Here is an 18,165-nt window from a genome sequence, read left to right on the forward strand (position 1 = left end):
GGCCGGGCAGTCATGCAGATTAGCATCTAGTTAGTTCCCCTGCCACCTTGGTCACCATCCTGACTGCAGACTGTGGGCTCCCGACCAGAGCACAGGTAGGGAGCTGAGGAGAGGCATACAGCCTCTCCTGGTGGCAGCACAGGGCCTGGGCACAGCAGTGCCCTGAGCTCATGCAGACCCACACTGTCCTGTTCACTGGGCATCTCCCCACGCGGGAGTGAGGCGCCTAAGCACACACCATGCCTGCAATACACCAACGCTCCCACTCACAGCAAAGCCTACCTGGTGAGCCCGGCGCATCCGCGCCAAGTATGCCTCCGCCTGTGCGCCAGAGGAAAGGCCAGGAGGGGAGAGAAAGGTTTAAGGGTGGAGGCAGAGGGGGACTGACAGAGAGGCAGGAGGGCGGGAACTCAAGAAAGGGCCACAGGACAGTCAGCTCTGCAACATGGTTGGTGTACGGGCCGCCCAAGGAATGAGGACCAGACAGCCTCAGGGACACCGGCCTGAGTGCCCCTGGGCACTGGCCTCCATCAGCAGCGGACGCCTGTGCCAAGTGCCACTTCTCTCAAATACCACATGGTGACCATAACTACTTGAGAAGCACATGTGGGCAGGCTGCCCCGGAGTCCCCTTAGGCCTTGTCCCCCTCAGTACCACCCCACCACACCACATCTCAGAAGAGAAGAGATGCTCCACAGCCCATGACCTGGGTTTGAATCCTGCCATTGTCACCCACTAGCTGTGGGACCTGAGGTAAGGTCCCCTGGAGCCTGTGTTGCCCTAAGTTTCCTCAGTTATGAAGTGGGACAGTAGGAAGATCCGGCCCAGACAGCTGTGACTTTTAACACATAAAAGCACGCAGAATAATGCCTGGCACACAGTAAGAGCTCAGGAGACAAGACCTGTGAGAACAGCTGTGCCCGTTCCAGCTCAGAGCCTGCAGGGCAGATCCTCAGGCTTTTTTTTTTTAAGAAAGGCTCTCACTCTAGTGCAGGCTGGCCTTGAATTAGCTTATGTAGTCCAGGCTGGTCCAACTCACAATGATCCTCCCTCCTCAGTCTCCCAAGTGCTGGGATTACACCCATGTGCCACCAGGCCTGGCTGACCAGTGGGTTTAGAGTGAACGAAAGTGACTGTGTCTCATCTGTCCTTGTGTTTGGAGGATCTGATGTCTCAGGCCCCAGCTGTTGGAAACTGCACAAAAGCTCAGAATCACCACCAGCTGAATGTGTATCACGTGCCTGAAGCCCCCTCCAAGCCTCCAGCTCCCTGGAGCTGAGGATTATCAGAGGGTCCAGAGATTCGGATCCACATCTGCTGGAGCGCAGAGGCACCTGCTGACCCATGGCCTGGCAGCTACAGGCCCAGCTTGGAACTGCCACTCTGGGAGGTCTGCAGCCCTGCCACGGGTCCCACCTTGTCTCCCTGGTACATCTCCGGCAGCTGCCAGTAGAAGGACTCGTGGCCGAGGTGGGCGAAGTTACTGAAAGACAGCTGGGTGCCCTCGGGCACGGGCTCCACGGTGAAGTCTCCCGCCAGACGGCTGTTGCGCTGTGGGTTCACCAGGGCAAAGCCTTGGAAGTCCCCAGGGGCAAAGCGGGTGACGATCTGGCAGCAGAAGGATGAGTGTCAGTCTACAACTGGGGCACCCTAGTGGACCTGGGCATGGGAGGGTGTCAGGGCAGGGAATGGGGGCTGAGATCAGGGCTGGGAATGAAATAATGGCGGGGGACACTGAGGGTGAGGAGAGGGAGGGGCTGGGTTCATTGAGATGCTTGGGGGTCTTGTACAGGGGTCAGGTGTCTGGGCTCAGTGATGAGATGGGAGAAAAGCAGATAAAGGGGTGGCATCCTCAGGTCTTACCAGGTGGCGCGCATAGGAGGAGCTGGCGCACTGCTGGGTAACGCCCATACAGAAGCAGGGCAGGCAGCCCTCGGGGTTGCTGGCGCTCAGGTAGAAGTGGTGGGGCCGGCAGTGGCTGCAGGTGGGGCCTTCCACCTGGGCCTGTGGGGGGCAGACAGCAGGTGGGTGCAGGGAGCCGGGGGTCTCCCACACTCCCATGGACCCAGAGGCCAGCAGTTGGATCGTCCTGCCCCACCCCCAGTTCCACGCTGGCCAGAGCCAGGCCTCGAAGATCACAGAGCTTTGGACTGACCTTGCACTGGCACTGACCAGTGCTGTCACACTGGCTGCTGATGCTGCCTTGGGGGTCACAGTTACAGCCTGTCTCATCTGGCACCTGGCCATCTCCTGTGATGGAGGAAAACTGTAACTAAGAGCCCCAAAATACCCAGACACCCCATTCCCACTGCTGTCCAAGCATGCAAGTCAGCAAGGAGTCGGGTGTGGGGGGCTGCTATGTGTTTTTGAGGCACCGATCTGCACTCCCACAAAGCTTTGCAGAGGGTGGCCAGGGACCCATGCAGATGCACGCACGGGTCAGAAAGGTCAAGCCAGCTGCTCCAGTCATAGGGGAACAGGGACCTTGTCCTAGCTCTACCCCAGGAGACTGGGGAGCTGATGCTGGTGACCTCCCTGCCCCTGCAACCCTACTCACTCTGGCAAGGCTGGCCCAGGCTGGGGTTGCCGTAGTAACCAGGGGCACACCTGCAAAGAGAAAACGCCCAGGCCTGGTGGAGAGCAGAGGCGTGCCCGAGGCCACACCGTGGATAAGCTGGCTCATTGCGGCCTCCAGCAGGCACAAGGGACCTGTGGATGACTCAGCCCGGGTGGGTGTAAGGGTTTCCAGTGCCAGGCACAGGGGGCCTGGTTCCTGCTGGACAGGAGCGCTAGCCTGCCTGAGGATTCCAACATAGCCTGTCCTGCATGCCCTCTCTCTGCCACATGCCTCACCTCTCACAGTGACGCCCGCTGTGGCCTGGAGAGCACGAGTCACAGGTGGGGTGGCCGTCTGTGTCCAGAAAGCAGGTATGGGCAGCCCTGGAAAGGGGGCAAATGTCTTGTCAGGAAGGCAATAGCCCCTCCTTCGTGACCAGGGGAGAAGGGGCCCTGGGCCGTGTTCCCTGCACATCGCCTCGCACTCCCGACAGGGCCCGAGGGGTGCGCAGTCCTCCCCCTCCACAGGTGGGGAGGACGAGGCGCTGAGGCCAAGTGTCTTTTCCTCCAGGTGCCACAGTGAAGAAGCCACACTTGGAATTTAATCACTGCCTCTCAGCAGGGCCAGGGAGGGGTCGGTGGACACCCCAAGGAAGGGCAGGGCCCAGACGCACTGGCCAGCAGTGGGGGCTCCATGGCACGGGCAGGGCTGGCAGTCATGGGGTGTTCCGCGCTGGGCATCCCCGTAGTATCCTGGCTGGCACTGCTCACACCGAGGGCCCTCTGTATGGTGCTGGCAACTCTGTAGGGGGCAGAGTGTGGTCAGGGCTGGGCCCTGGAGGTGACAGGTACCCAGGTAGGGGGGAAGGAAGTGGGACTCACCTGGCAAGCCCCCGTCTCGGGCTCACAGGCCTCTGAGTGGCCGTGGCAGCTGCAGCGTTCACAGGTGCCCAAGTAGAGGCCACTGGGCATGCGTGTATAGCCCGTGTCACAGTCCTAGAAACAGGAGATCAGGGGATACTGGGTTGGGAGGTGCCAGGGAGGCAGGGACCAAAAGGGAACTGCCAGGGAGCATGGTTAAGGGGCTTTCAGGTGGCAGTGCCCAGGCTCACCTGGCAGGACGGGCCACGGTACCCAGGTGGGCAGGTGCACTGTTCCACTTCCAGTGCAGGGTCCTGGCCGGTGACCTCGGGCACAGCCACATCCATGCTGATGTCGGAGACCCTGCATGTGACAAGACACGGTCCGAGTCAGTGCATGCCCACTCGGCCAGCCGCTCCTGGAGCCCCACACGCATCACCTGTGTGGTCTCCCAATGGCCCTGTCATGATGCTATGGGGCCTTGCCCAGACCCTGGCCAGGGCCACCACAGCAGACACATGAGTTGGGGCTACAGGCTGACACCTGAGACTTTCTCCAGAGCCCGGACACTGTAAGTGAGCACAAGACAAGAACCCCTCTGCCTCTCTGTAGGAAAATTTCACAGGGCCGTTTCCTCTCCAGAGCCCCGTGTCGACGAGACTGAGGCCAGACTTGACTTGAGGTCATAACCCTGCTTGGCCTGTCCTGTGTCAGCCCCCTTCCTTACGGGGTTCCCATGGAAACCCACACACACCAACCCCAGTCTCAGGCTCTGCTTGCAGGAAGTCTGGGCTGAGACAAGCTGCAGGGGAGAGATAACAGCACAGCCTCTTTAAACATGGGGAGAATGAGGCACAAAGAGGCCAGCAGCCTGTATGGGGCATGGCTGGCAGCCTGGCTGCACCTCAGTTCAGCTTAGACTGGCGTCCCCTCCCCGCGCCCTGCTTCTGTCCTCCCAGGGTCCAGACCTGCTCTCTGCAGGCCGCTGGGTGTGGGACGCTCGGATCAGGAGTGCGTCGATGCCCGCCAGTGCCATCAGCAGGTGCTCCCGTGTGGCTGGCTGCCCGTCGGGCCGCTGCCACGCTTGCTGCCAAGGAGAGGGCACATGATGCTAAGCCCTGCCGCCCCAGATGCGTGTGGGAGAGAAGCAGGGTGGTGCCTGCCCACACTGCTGAAGGGCTCACCTCCCGGAAGGGCACAGTGAAGGGGCTGGGATGCCTGGGGGCAGGCTCCCGGGAGGTGTGATGCTCCAGGGTGATGCCATTGCCCTGCAGCACCACCAGTGGCTGCCCACGTAGGGGCTCAGAGCTGGGCTGGGGCTGCTGGGTCACCGTGAAGCGCAGCTCTCCACCATAGGACGTCACCTGGGGGATGTGAGACAGGCGCTCGGTCACCACTCTGGCCACCTTGTCCTTGCAGGGATCCTACTCTTCTCCACGGCACCCAACACTGCTTCCCTGCCTCTGCTTACACCGTTCCCAGTGCCCGCCGCTGCTTGTCTCTGCCCAGTCCCTGCCCACCTTGTCCCCTCGGAAGGGTGCAGGGAGGTTCCAGAAGTAGGGTCCGGCAAGCAGGCTGTGGAAGGACGAGAAGACCAGTTCTCCCGACGAGGACAACGAGATGCCCTCGCTGGTGGTGTGGGTGCCCGCGGCGTTGGTCAGGCTGAACTGCGTGGGCTCCTCGGAGGCCCCGAGCACCTGGGAAAAAAGCAGGGGCTGGGTGGGGCCGTGGCCTGGTACTGATCCCTGCCCCAGCCAGGTGAGGGCTGGGCCACCCCTACCCCCGCCTGCCCCACAAGGGTACCTGGGCACGGCTCCAGGACGAGCTGGTGCACTGGCGACTGACGCCCATGCAGAAGCACTTGAGGCAGCCGTCAGGGTTGCGGGTGCTCAGGTGGAAGGAGCCTTCGGCACACTCATTGCATAAGCGGCCCACCACATTGTTCTGCAGACAGAGACCTGGAGCTGAAGGACAGCCCACTGGAGGGGCTGCCCGGAGCCACCAGCTGAATCCACCCACTGTCTCCACGGGACCCAGAAGAGCCACTGGAGGGATTCCCATGTGAGGCACCGTGACTATCTGATCAATGATTTCCAGTTCATGCGTGGTTGTGCGGCTAGTTTTCCTCTTCTCTTTGATTGCCAGGGAGCTCACAAAGGAGGGTACTGAGGCTCAGGGCTGTGAAGTGACTTACACAGGTCCCTCAGCTTGCTCATCCAGTCAGGAATGCCTGACTCCAACATGGGTCTGTCTTTTCTCCACTGACACTGATTTCCTCCCTCTGAATGCAAGCGGCACCCCTTTTCTGAGCCCGTGTGTGGGGATGCTAACCCTGTGTCCAGATGTGGGCTGATAAACTGAGGTGAAGCCAAAGGCACAGTGCAGACACAACAGCTGCACACAGGGTGAGCTCCTGACTCCCCCACTGGAGCTCCTGCCAGTGCAAGGCCCCTCGTCCTGGAGACTGAACCTAGGGTCTTCACTCTGTGCTACATCCCGAGCTTTTTTATTTTTAAGGTAAGTTCTCACGTAAGTTGCCCAGGCAGGACTCAAATTTGTGATCCTCCTGCCTTGGCCTCCCAGTGCTGGGATTATGAGTATGCGTGACCACATCTGGCTCAGGAGAAGCCAGCACCTCTTTGCTCCCTCACCCAGGGACGCACCTTACAGAGACAGGCCTCTCCAGCGGACCTCGCACTGCCACGCTCGTCACAGCGCACAATCGCCTGGTCTGGGGACACAAGGTGGGTGTTGGCAGGGCAGGTGAGAATGAGACAGACACAAGACGGGCACAGTCAGGACAGGCAGAGAGAGGCAGCTCTCAAGGATTCTGGGTTCAGGCTGGGCTCCGGGAAGGGGCTGGGGCGGGGACAAGCAGCTGGTGGACAGCTGGGGAGAGGCCTGGGGTGGGGCCTGCATACTCACTGGTAGGCTTGCACTTCCCGCCGGGCTGGATGGGGTTGCCCTCGTACCCAGGGGCACAGCTGGGGGAGACAAAGGTGTCAGCAGCCCTTCCTCGACTATTGAGTGTATCCCCCCGCCAGCCCTCTGGCTCTCACCTCTCACAGCGGCGACCTGTGTAGCCAGGGGCACATGCATCACACGTGGCTTGACCATCCGTGTCCAAGAAGCAAGTGTCTGAGAATCTGTGGGCACCAGATGGGCAGGGCATGGGGCAGGGCTGGGGACCAGGCCTGACACAGCCAACCCAGGAAATGATTGCTGTCCACTCGGCCACAGCATGCTAGGAGGTGTGACCCTCTCTCTCTGCCCACCCGTTCCTGATTTGCAGTCTTGTAGCAACTGCAGCCCGCAACACCGGAAAAAAAAATGGAGGCCGGAGCACTCATGGCACACAAGAAAACTCAGCAATGAGGGCAGGATTTGAATCCAGGACTCTGCCTCCCTCCCACAGCCTGAGCTGGGTCTGACCTGCGGGAGGCATCGATGTAGGGGCATGGGCAGGGCCGGCAGGCAGTGGCGATGGGCTTCGTGGCGTCCCCAAAGAATCCGGCTTTGCACTTGTTGCACTGTGGTCCTTCTGTGTTGTGTTGGCAATTCTAGGAGGAGGGCAGAGGGTGCGCTCAGCTCTGCAGAGCAGAATTTAGCCAGACAGACTGGGGCAGAGGGCGTTGAGGCGAACTCCAACCCAGGCCCACTGGCCAGTTCTGGCCTTGGAGTCCATTCCTTTGCTGCTGGCAGCTGTTCAGGGATTTGGAGCTAACAGTTCTGCCCCGCTGAGCTCCACAATCCTCACTGTTGGTAACAAATGAGGTCTGGGCTCCTTCTCCTTAGGGAGCCTCAGAAGGTCTGTGCTGCACACGGCGCCCTCCAGCATTCAAAACAGCAAGGGTGGAAGACAGTAAGACCGTCACCTCCTGTCTCTGGATACTGCATCTTTGTTAATCCATCCCGAGGTCATGGCAGCTTTTCTATCAGCCATGACACTCATTCTGGAGGCTTGTGCTAATCTTATGGGCACAAGGGTGTCTCACACCGTGCCCCTATCTGGTGTCTGAGTGCCAGATGGCACTACTCACCAGGCAGTGGCCATACACAGGGTCACAGGAGCTAGAGTGGCCATTACAGTTGCAGCCAGAGCAGGTACCCAGGTAGGGCCCTCCAGGAACCCGGGTGAAGTGGGCGTCACAGCTCTCGCAGGACAGGCCGGAATAGCCGATGGGACACCTGCGGGAACAGGACGGAGAAAGTGGCTGCAGGAACCCGAGGCCTGCTGCTTCTCTTCTACCATCGCCAGGGTCCTGTGGTCCACAGCCCTGCCAGGCCGGGCACCTGCACTCCTCCACACTGTGGGCACGGCCGTAGTCGGTGGCGTGGGTGACCGTGGTGTCCATGGTGATGTCGCTCAGCCCCACGCTGGCCATCTTGGCGTTGTATACTGTCTGGATGAGCACTGCCTCCAGGCTCTGCAGCACCTGCAGCATTTCCGCCCGCTGCACCGGCCGGCCAGACTCATGCACCCAGTGCTCCTAGGCGGGCAAGGAGGGGGTCACACATCAGCGCCACCTGCTGCACACCCCCACCCAGCTGCCAACCCCATCCAGCCATCCCTCAGAGCTCAAGTGCCACCCACCTCCGAGAGCTGGACCTGGCGCTGGTTCAGAGTCCCAGGGTGGGTGGCCGTGTGGCCTCGGGAGAGCAGGCGATGTCCAGCCCCTACCAGGACCACATCGGGCCGCTCCACGGGCTCTAGTGGGCCACGCGCCAGCTCATAGCGCACCTTGAAGCGCAGGGAGCCACCATATGAGTCCACCTGGGCAAGAAGGAATGGATTAGGGCAGGGTGACTGCAGGCACAAGTGATGCCCTCTGTGCTCTCCACGAGCAGTTATGTCCAGTCCTCCAGCTCCTCCCTCATTCTGCCTCCCTGAGGCTCGACATCAGGGGAAAGGGAGACCAGGTGGGCTCGGGGCACGGAGGAAGGCTCCGTCCAGTGGAGCTGGCCCTCACCTTATTGCCCAGAAACTGCTCAGGCAGAGCCCAGAAAGAGTCATGGGTGAGAAAACGGCGTGACAGATCGACCAGCTGGAACTCCTGCAGGGCAGTGTCCACCTGCAGCTGGGTGGAGGCCAAGGGCTGCATGCCAGGCTGCGCAGCCGAGGTTATGTTCACACCTGTGGAGGGCAGAGGAGCTGTGAGAGAGAGCGGCCACCGGGCAGGAACCCAGAAGCGTGGAACAGTTCTGCGGGAAGTCTGACTTAGAGAAAACTGGGGTCTTTCTTCTAAAGTAAAGCCTAGTGGTTTCTTCCTCTTAGTCTTTCTTCGGTTTAGAACTAAGGAACAAACCTTGTGCACGCTGGCTGGTGTTCGATGCTCCACCACTGAACTACATCCTCAGCCCTTTTAATTCTGAGATAGGGTTTCATTAAGTTGCGCAGGCAGATCCCTAAGTGGTAATCCTCCTGCCTCAGCCTCCCAAGTAGCTGGGATTTTTGGGTGTGCATCACTGCCCTCCGCTCTCCCAGTCCTCTTCCCTTGAGGTTTTGGAGCAGCCCTGGGGAAGCCAAGGCTACAGAGTGATGCCTGGGAGTCATTTTGACAACCACAGGTTAGGGTCAAAGAAAGGTCAGGGCAATTTTCCTCCGCAGGACTTCTCAGAACCTTTCACTGGCTGAGATCCCAGGACAGTCAGCCTCTGGACAGACCAGTGGGGGCAGCAGAGAGCTTTAGCAGGCAGAAGACACAAAACCCCAGTCCTGGCTCCACTCTGCTAGACATGCATGAGCCTCAGTTTCTCTATCTGTAAAATGGTATCAATAGTGGCCCGTCTCATAGTTGTCAGGGAAATAAAATGAGCAAACTGATTTTAAATGACTAAACCAGAGGGTGCCACCAAGAAAGTGCTCCAAAGGTGGCCAGTCCTTCTCGTTGCTGTCACGACAAGATCTCTGGCCCAGCCCTCTCTTACATACACAGACATATGCACACACTATCATCTGACATGGGGCTCCCTGGACAGCAGCCCAGGTCTCTGGTAGCATCATCCCATGGAACTTTCTATGATGACAGAAATCTGTGTATTTGTGTTGCTCTCCCACACAGTACACCCATCACAGAGGGTGACGGAGCACTGGAGAGGTGGCTACTGCAGCTGAGGCACTAAATGACTGCATTAAAAGTGATTCCATACTGCATGGGCAGCTCATTACCTCTAAAGCAGGGGATACTTTTTTCTTTTTTTGAGACAGTGCTTTGCTATGTGGTTCAGGCTGGTCCTGAACTCACTAGGTAGCCCAGGCTGGCCTTGACCTCTTGGTAATCCTCCTGCCTCGGCCTTCCAAGTGCTGGGATTATAGGAGTAAACTACCAAGCCTGGCCTAGTTTTGATTCTTAAAAAGTTCTTCCAATGTAAGTCCACATCTGCCTGTGTTTCTCCCCAAGGTCTCTTACCTGAGAATGACCACACACAGCCCCCAAGGCCAGGCCTTAGGGCCCGGCCTACACTCTTCCTCCCTGCTGGGGCCACCTCCAGGCCCTCCCCTCTGCTCATATCCACACATAGGCTGCCCGCCTGCCTGGAGCCCCCACCCACCTTGAGCACCCAGATTCCCCCCAAACAGCCCCAGGTGCCATTCTGCCTGTAACCCGTGTCACCCCAGGGATGCTCACAGCCTCCCCGAACCTCGAGGTTTCTGTCTGGAAACTGAAACAGCCCTGAGCTTGCAGGATCTGGCTTTTCCTAGGAGTCTGCCTTTCCCCTGGAATGCTCTTCTTCTGGGGTTCTGTGTTTGTCTGGCAACTCTGTGTCCCTCCTACTCTGATCCTGGTCTGGGTGGTATAGGCTGTCCTCTCTGAGTCGGCCTGAGCCTGGTGTCCCCTGGCCTCCCATGGTTCCAGCCCCCAACGCACCCTTGAAGTCCCCAGGCTGGTCAAAGCGTAGCCGGATCTGGTCCCGGAAGCGGTGGCTGCTCTGGCACACATTGGTGACACCAAAGCAGAAGCAGGGCAGGCATGAGGCGCTGTGCTCCAGGTAGAAGTGTCCGTCGGGGCAGGGGCCTGCAGGGTGGCATAGGAGGGTTGTGGTGGGCCACGGACAGCCGGCCCAGCTCCACCGGTGATGGTGCCTGTAGGCTGGCCTCATACCTCGCTGTGGGATGAGCTCCAGGACACCATCAGGGATGCCAAACACCATGCCACGGGCGTTCATGGCCTCGCACGTGTAGGCACCCTGGTCTGCCTCTTTCACATCGCGGATGGTCAGTGTGCCACGGCCACCCTCGCTGGTCATGGTTACCCTGATGGGCCCAGAGACAGTCACTGGTCACCCTGGCCACCAGCTGAGGCTTTGCTGGCCTCACGGCACCCCCCTTTGGGTCCAGAGCTGTACCTGGGATGAGAGGGGATGTGGCCCCAGTTGAGTCTCCAGTTGATGAGGGGGGTGGGGACGCCAATGGCCACACAGGTGAAGGTCACTGTCTGGCCCCGGGAGGCCTGGATGGTCTCCTGGGGAGGAGTCACCACCTGGGGAGGCACTGGGGAGATGGGAGCAGGGATGAGGGGTCTGAGAGGTGAGGCAGGGAGGAAGGGCCCCAAGGGGACAGGCCCATCTGCCCCCAGCTCCCTGCTCACTGCAGCCAAACTCGTCGCTGCGGTCAGGACAGTCGCTCTCCTCGTCGCAGTGGAAGCTGGCCGGGATGCAGGTGTTGCTGGAGACACACCGGAACTGCGTGGGTGCGCAAACCTCCTCAGGGTGCTTGGCGGCTGGTGACAGAGCCAGATGGTGGGGGCATGAGGGTGCTGCCCTCAAGGAGAGCCACCGCATTCCCTATCAGCCCCAACAACAGCAGACCACTCTGACACCTTCCCCAGGAACCCCAGAGTCAGCCTCGTGGCGTTTACCTAACCCTCCCCTGCCCTCAGCATGTCCGGCCACAGCTGCCACTGTCACACCCAGCACAACACAGCCACCAGTGTGCCACTGAGCAGCTCCTCACATTACCTCAACTCTTCCGCTTCCTCCCTCTGTATCCCCCAAAACCTGACACATCAGAGCCACAGCCACAGCCACAGCCACAGTATCCCTTCGTGGCTGTGGCTTGGAGGTGGTTTGTCCCTAAAATCTCGTATGGTATGGTGATGTGGAAGGGGTAGGAACTTCAAGAGGTGAGGCCTAATGGGAGGTCCTTAGGTCACTGGGTGCGTCCTCACGAGTGACTATGGTTCCCAGTCTCTCCTGACTTCCTGTTTAAAATGTGACCTCTTCCTCATGCTCATTTCCATCACTGCAATTTGCCATGAGGACAAGGGACAAAGGACAGTCTCACCAAAGCTTGTACCACGCTGTTTGGGCCTCCAAACTGTGAGCTACATAGACCTCCTTTGTTTAGACAGTTGGCCTGTGTTGGGTATTTCATTACAGTAACGAGAAGCAGACCAAAACACAGTTGCTCACATCATCAGCCACCTTCAGAGTCAGTGAAGTGCCATCTTGAATGCACAAGAGCCCTCTCAAAGCACAGCTGGGGAGCTGGCATCTGTTAGCCATGAGTAACCCGTGCTGTCTCTGTGGGGGACAGGCCTTGCAAGAGATCTGTTACTGCAGGGCCCTCGTGGGAGCTCCACACTCTGTCCCCTGCTCATTGGACCTGGGGTGGCGACTGGCCTGCAGCAGCCGCCCATTGACTGGGGTGGCCTGGCACAGGCCCGGGCCCTGCTAGGCATCTGTAGTAGATGGTGACCCAGGCTCTTCCTCAAGGAGACCGAGCATGGGAGACAGAGAGGGAAAGGGAGGCACAGTGCAGGAGAGGCAGGCACACATCCAGACAGGAGCCAAGGAGGCCATCTCGGACACACTGACCCAAGCCTCTGAAGGGCCCCCGAGCCACTCAGCTTCATGTCCTTTCCATTCTGGGCTCTGTCTACAAGCACGTGCCTTCCCTGGCTCTTCCCCAGCAGAGGCTTCAGAGATGGGCTTTTCAGCCAGCACCCTCCGCTACTTCCTCTCTCCCAAGGGGCTGGTGTTCCCAGGCAAGCTTAGAGCCACAGGAGGCTGTCACAAGACTCTGCCAGTGCTGCCCCTCCCCAGTGCTGCAGGGCAGGGAAGGTGGCGTAAGAGAGGACAGCCAGGCAGGCTGACAGCAGGAAATGTTGATCCACACCAGATACATCACCCTGGGCCACTGGGGAGGGACTTGAAGATTATCCTCAACCTCAGACTGACAAGAACAGGCTCACTTCCCAGGACAGGACACACATGGTGCCCCTTGATGTGTTTCTAACCCTCCACCCTCCCTCACCTATTTAACCATCATGACGTCAATATTGTCCAAGACATTGACAAGATGTGCAATGGATAGATGACTGGGTGGACAGATGACAAGAAGGATGCTGGGTGGGTGGATGGAGAGAAGGATGGATAGGGAGCTGGGAGACAGACAGTGCCTGGAAGGATGGATGGTAGAATGCATGGAAAGAAGGATGCTGGGTGGATGGCTAGATGAGTTAGGAAGAAAAGAGTGGATGAATGAATGGATGGACTATGGATAGATGGATGGATGGATGGATGGTTGGCTGAATGAATGGGTGGATGGCTGAAAGGATGATTAGGTGGACTGACAGATGGATGAAGATCTGGGTAGATAAAGGTACAAATGACCTAGAAGAGCTTTAGATGAGAAATCTCTAGCCCCACGCTATGTTTTCAGTGTTCACATGTTGGAAATGATCCTCAAGGCAACAGCATTAAGAGGGGGCATCCTGCCATGGTGCCTGGGTTACTGTAGCCATCATAGTAGTAGGTTCCTAATAAAGAGGAGGCTTTGGCTGTCTCCCTCATTACTGTTTGCCAATGTGATGCCTCTGCCATGTTAAGACGCAGCAAGAAGGCCCTACCAGATACAGTTCCTAGATCCTGGACTGCCAAGCCTCCAGAACTATAAACCAAATAAAACTATTGTTTATCAAGGGCCCAGGCTTGGGTATTCTTCACAGCAGCACAAAGTGGACGCATTAGCCCACAGGACAGGGCTTCAACTTACATATACCCCAGGACCCCAGCATCAAGTGGCCCCAGTGTATCATGCTCCTAGTAATCCATTTGATGCCCTCCTTCCTCACAGAACACAGAGATCAATGATCACAAAGATTCAGCACAGCAGCAGAAGCACAAACCATGAGCAGTCCAGTCACCTGAGCTTGGGGCCTGCGGACTCATAGCTACAGAGATGAACTTTTATTTTTTTTTGCAGTGCTAGATATAAAACCCGGGGCCTACACACACTAGGCAAGTGCTCTATGACTGAGCTACATCCCCAGGCATGTTTAAAAATTTGGGACAGTCTCACTATGTAACTCAGGCTGGGCTTGAATTTGCGATCTTCCTGTCTGAGCTTCCCAAGCAGCTGAGATTACAGGTGGCACCACCTGCCCAGATCAGGGAGACCAACTTTGACTTTTACCTCCAGGGAGACCAGCACCTGTCTGGGTTGGGGAGAATGGGGAGCAGATGGCCTGGGCCAGGCAAGCCAGAGGCACGGAGGGACACTCACGGCAGTTGGCCTCATCGGTGTGGTCGTCGCAATCGAAGTCGCCATCACAGCGCCACAGCTTGAGGGCACAGTGTCCGTTTCCACAGGCAAACTCGTTGGGCTCACAGGGTGGGGGTGGCCCTGTGGGACACAGCAGCACTCAGCAGTGGCCTACTCGGCCGTGCTCTGACCCGGCTCCCGCAGTCCCTGCCTGAGGCTCACCGCAGCCCAGCTCGTCACTGCCGTCCCTGCAGTCTTCCTGCCCGTCACAGAGGTAGTCTTTGGGGATGCAGTGCCCACTGTGGCACGCAGCCTCATGGGGCTCGCAGGGGACACGTCTTGGCACGTGAGGAAGCAGAGCCTGGGGACGTGGGGTAATTGATGGCCGCTCTGTGGTGGTTGCCTCTGGTGGCCGATGTATTAAAGATGATGTCTCCACTACCACTGATGGCACGGAGCTGACCTCAGGAACTGGCTCTTCTGTGGACAAAGTGCCCAGATTTTAGCAGAGGACCTCGTGGCCCCACAGTCCCCAGACCTTCTCTGTGCCCTTCAAGTCTATTCTCTGCTGCACCCAGCAACCCCAGCCCTGACTCTGCCATCCCTTCCCTCCCCCGAAAACCCCCTGGCCTGCCCAGATGGCACCCACTGGCCATCTGTGCCCCCAGACAGCCCCTCACCACAGTTGAGCTCATCGGACATGTCCCTGCAGTCAGGCCGCTGGTCACAGCGGTATTCCAGGGCCACACACTCATTGTGGCTATGGCAGGCAAACTCGGCCTCGGTGCAGACCCTAGGGAACTGGGGCACTGTGAGAGTGGGGGGCGGAGTCAGAGGTGTGCGTCTGAAATGCTGGAAGATGTGACCCAGCACAGGGCCCACAAGGTTGCAAGGGGACCCTGAGCCTGTGTCAGGCCACTGTGGCAGAGGGTGAGGGTAAGGAGCACTAGGTGGACACAATCACAGCACACACCAGGCATGGGACGCGTGGCAGTGGCCTCACCCTCCCCTTTCAAGGAGCCATACACAGTGCACATGCCACACGCATGCAGCCACCACACCATACACATGCAAGCCACAGCCCGGGCCAGCGAGGACAGAGGAGGAGCGCAGAAGGTGGCCCAGCCATCTGGCGTTTGTCCTTTTTTCTCTCCAGCCACTAAATTCTCTGTCCCCCACTGGACCTGGCTGGGCTTCTACTCTCACCTGGTGTCACTATGACCCCCGTAGCAGCTGGGGGCGGTGGGGGGGTCTGTGCTGGAAAGGAAGGTGTGGTCAGCAGCCATCCACCTGGGGCCTGGGAGCTGAGGGCTGAGCCGACCCCCCCACCCCAGACCATCAGAAAGACTCCTTGAATTCGGGAGAAGAGGGCTGGACACCTGGCAATCTTTAGACCCGGGTCTGGGGATGCCGACAGAGCACGTGGGACCTTTGGGTGTATTACTTAGGGCTCTATGTGCTAAACAAGGAAGACGATGGATCATTATTTTTTTCCTGATTGAGTTAAATTATAGCAGTTTGCTCTGTTCTGGGGTCCCTTGAGTGAGACGCATGCAGGTGACATGGTAGAGCCTTTCACAGAGGGAACTGAGATGGAACAGGGTGAGAATCACCACCTCCATGAGGGACCCAGAACTGGCCTAGAGACTCATGGACTGAACTGGGGCAGAGGGTACAGTGACAAGAAACCTGGGCTAAACCTGAGTCCAAAGGCCTGGCATCCACTCGGTGCTCAGGAAACCAGCCGGTTATTACTGACTGAGCGTCAGTTACACTTATGAATCCTGTCTGAAGACGGGCCTCTTACAGGCAATCCACAGAAGTCTACAGGGAGACAGCAGAATCTGGGCCTGGTGTGTACCCGTTAGGGGAAGCACTCTGTGCTCTGCCCAAAGCCACAGAGATTGATGCAGAGACTCAGGAGGTTGTGAGCTCCTTCACCCAGCTGCACAAACCTAAGTTAGGAGAGCCCATGGTGGGGAGCCCGAGAGGGGATGCACACAAGTCTGAGAAATCGATGCACCCCAGCCCCAGATAGGCTCACCTGTGCCCAGACGTCGGAACTGGAACCCCTGGGGGGAGGTGATATAGGGGCCGATGGAGCCCCCAGAGATGACCGTGTGCAGCACCTCCTGAATCTGAGCCCCATCTGCGTTCCCTTCAGAGCCCACATCCAGCTCCACGAAGACCCAGCCGTCCAGCTCCCTGCGGTGGGGATGGGCAGAGGGAGGGGAGAAAGATGCCTGTGCTCACTCCTCCAGGCCTGGCCCCCGTCTCAGGCATCTTTCCTGCAGTCTGTGCCCACAGCAGGGCCATTTAAGGTCCAACTGGTCCCCCTGCCCATTCCATCAGGCCTTTCTGCCTCCCTCTGGGGACACAGGCTTCTTCCCTAATCTAGCCAGCCTGCCCAGGCCAGCCCAAGCCCTTCGCCAGTCCCCGAGGGATGCTTCTCACTTGATGAACACCACACTGACGACCTGGTCTCCGGGGATCTTCAAGTACTCCGACTCCAGCTGGGGAGGGACACGGCAATCAGCCCCCAGACAGCTCCCGCTCTGTGGTCCCGACTCCCCCCTCCCGGGTTGTCACTGAGCCCCTCCATCATACTCTGTCCACCACAGCCTCCGACACAGCTCGGAACTCCCTGGAGCCTGCGTCCTCCAGCTGAGGGCTATACTCCATGGAGTGTGTGAAATTGACCAGTGCCCGGAAATACACTGTGGAAAAGAGGGGAGGGGTGTCAGCGGCTGGCATGTGGTGGCCTCAGGCAGCTGGATCAGTGGGTAGAAACGAGGGGATGTCCAGGAAAGCCTCCCACATGGCGGTAACCGCAGTGTCCACAGCTGGACCACGCTGCCCACAGGGGCAATGTGTGGGCCCAGAAGCCCTGCCTAGGCCCATCTGGAGCGAGGGGCTGTAACTCACATGGAAAATGGCCTCATCCTGAAACCAAGTGACAGTAGGGAAGAGGAGGCCCACAACACTCAGAGGAAGGCTGGACAGGAAGGGTGGCTTGCAGGGAGGCTGGCTGGCCACAGGGTCCCTGCAGGTGTGACCAAGTCACGCCTCCCCAACCTTCCCTAACCAGTGCCTCTATGTCCCGCAGGATGCGGCTCTCGCATCGGCTCCTCCAAGGAGACACCTGAGCTGCCCTTCTGGGCTCCACAGTCTATGCCCCCTCCCCGCCATCGCAGAGACCCTGGCAGTTACCCTTAGACACGGACCAGCTGTGGAACAGCACGGAATGATCATGTGCTGAGTCAGCTGCACCCCGGGCACTGACTCTGCCCTTCTGAACCTGTTTCCTCTGTGATAAAGTAGAGGTGTCAACTGCATTTACCATCCTGAGTGGCAGTGAGGAGAAAAGGACGCCATGCTCACATGCATGCTATCCCCAGGCACTGCGTAAGCCCCGTGAATCAGGAGCGGTGCTTTGTCTTCCTCTCCCTACCACCAGAGTGTAATTTCTGAAAAAGGGGGATCCTGGGTCTCAGCTACCCTGAGCCCCAGGGCTCACACTGCATGGAACATGGCCTGTGCTATGGAGCGATGGCTGACCGTGTTCCCATCACCCTAACGTATGCAAACCCAGACAACTGTTGTAACGTGGACATCTACTCCACATGATGCCACAATATTTCCTGATGTTTGCTACAGTGTGGATCACAAATGTCCACCAAAGGTACATGTGTTAAAGGCATAGACCCTGTTAGGAGGTGGGGTCTAGTAGGAGACCTGCAGGCATGACCTCAAAGCAAATATTGGGACTCTTCTTCTCCCTCTTTACTTCTTGGTTGCCATGAAGTGAACAGATGTCTGCCATGTGCTCCTGCCATCACATGCTGGGCTGCCACAAGCCCAAACCAACAAGGCCAAGTAGCCACGGATTGAAGCCTCTGAAACTGAGCCAAGAAAACCTCTCCTCTTTTTAAAGCTGATTATCTCAGGTGTTTTGTCACAGTGATGAAAAGCTGACTAGCACAGTGTTTCTAGGTTTGTGTTATAAATATGAATTAAACTATGTGACAAATGAATCATATATTTGTATACATATAAGCCATATGTATGTACATACACATATACACATTGACATGGACACAGTCTGGCATATAGTAGATGTTGGAAAATGTTAGCTGAATCAATCCACACCGTGCATCTACAACATACGGACTCTGTGGTACACGTTCACAGTCATACTCCTTCCCAACCATTTCGTGAACACCTGTTAGGTAGAAGATCTCTACTGCATCAAATCCTACAAT

At 58.1% G+C, this 18,165-nt stretch overlaps 1 protein-coding gene across 3 annotated transcripts in view; it reads right to left on the bottom strand.

Moving 5' to 3' along the window:
• The window catches only part of Hspg2 (heparan sulfate proteoglycan 2), a 96,815-nt gene that overhangs the window by 38,046 nt on the left and 40,604 nt on the right, over positions 1-18,165 (bottom strand). For all 3 annotated transcript variants that reach the window (XM_063235712.1, XM_013153872.2, XM_013153871.2), the window contains exons 4-33: positions 16,511-16,620; positions 16,358-16,416; positions 15,948-16,108; positions 14,584-14,712; positions 14,126-14,383; positions 13,925-14,044; positions 11,007-11,138; positions 10,765-10,909; positions 10,521-10,672; positions 10,287-10,433; positions 8,388-8,551; positions 8,012-8,191; positions 7,711-7,907; positions 7,458-7,605; positions 6,850-6,977; positions 6,477-6,563; positions 6,343-6,401; positions 6,081-6,148; positions 5,221-5,361; positions 4,938-5,114; positions 4,602-4,781; positions 4,386-4,504; positions 3,669-3,780; positions 3,439-3,552; positions 3,231-3,358; positions 2,854-2,940; positions 2,558-2,607; positions 2,156-2,250; positions 1,864-2,004; positions 1,417-1,608 (exon numbers count right to left, since the gene is read on the bottom strand). In XM_063235712.1, the coding sequence (XP_063091782.1) occupies positions 1,417-1,608; positions 1,864-2,004; positions 2,156-2,250; positions 2,558-2,607; positions 2,854-2,940; positions 3,231-3,358; positions 3,439-3,552; positions 3,669-3,780; positions 4,386-4,504; positions 4,602-4,781; positions 4,938-5,114; positions 5,221-5,361; positions 6,081-6,148; positions 6,343-6,401; positions 6,477-6,563; positions 6,850-6,977; positions 7,458-7,605; positions 7,711-7,907; positions 8,012-8,191; positions 8,388-8,551; positions 10,287-10,433; positions 10,521-10,672; positions 10,765-10,909; positions 11,007-11,138; positions 13,925-14,044; positions 14,126-14,383; positions 14,584-14,712; positions 15,948-16,108; positions 16,358-16,416; positions 16,511-16,620 (3,980 nt within the window). The remainder of the gene's footprint in view (positions 1-1,416; positions 1,609-1,863; positions 2,005-2,155; positions 2,251-2,557; positions 2,608-2,853; positions 2,941-3,230; positions 3,359-3,438; positions 3,553-3,668; positions 3,781-4,385; positions 4,505-4,601; positions 4,782-4,937; positions 5,115-5,220; positions 5,362-6,080; positions 6,149-6,342; positions 6,402-6,476; positions 6,564-6,849; positions 6,978-7,457; positions 7,606-7,710; positions 7,908-8,011; positions 8,192-8,387; positions 8,552-10,286; positions 10,434-10,520; positions 10,673-10,764; positions 10,910-11,006; positions 11,139-13,924; positions 14,045-14,125; positions 14,384-14,583; positions 14,713-15,947; positions 16,109-16,357; positions 16,417-16,510; positions 16,621-18,165) is intronic.

The sequence above is a fragment of the Cavia porcellus genome, unplaced genomic scaffold, assembly GCF_034190915.1.
Source record: "Cavia porcellus strain 051 isolate PalLab524CR breed Dunkin Hartley unplaced genomic scaffold, mCavPor4.1 scaffold_25, whole genome shotgun sequence".
Lineage (NCBI taxonomy): Eukaryota > Metazoa > Chordata > Mammalia > Rodentia > Caviidae > Cavia > Cavia porcellus.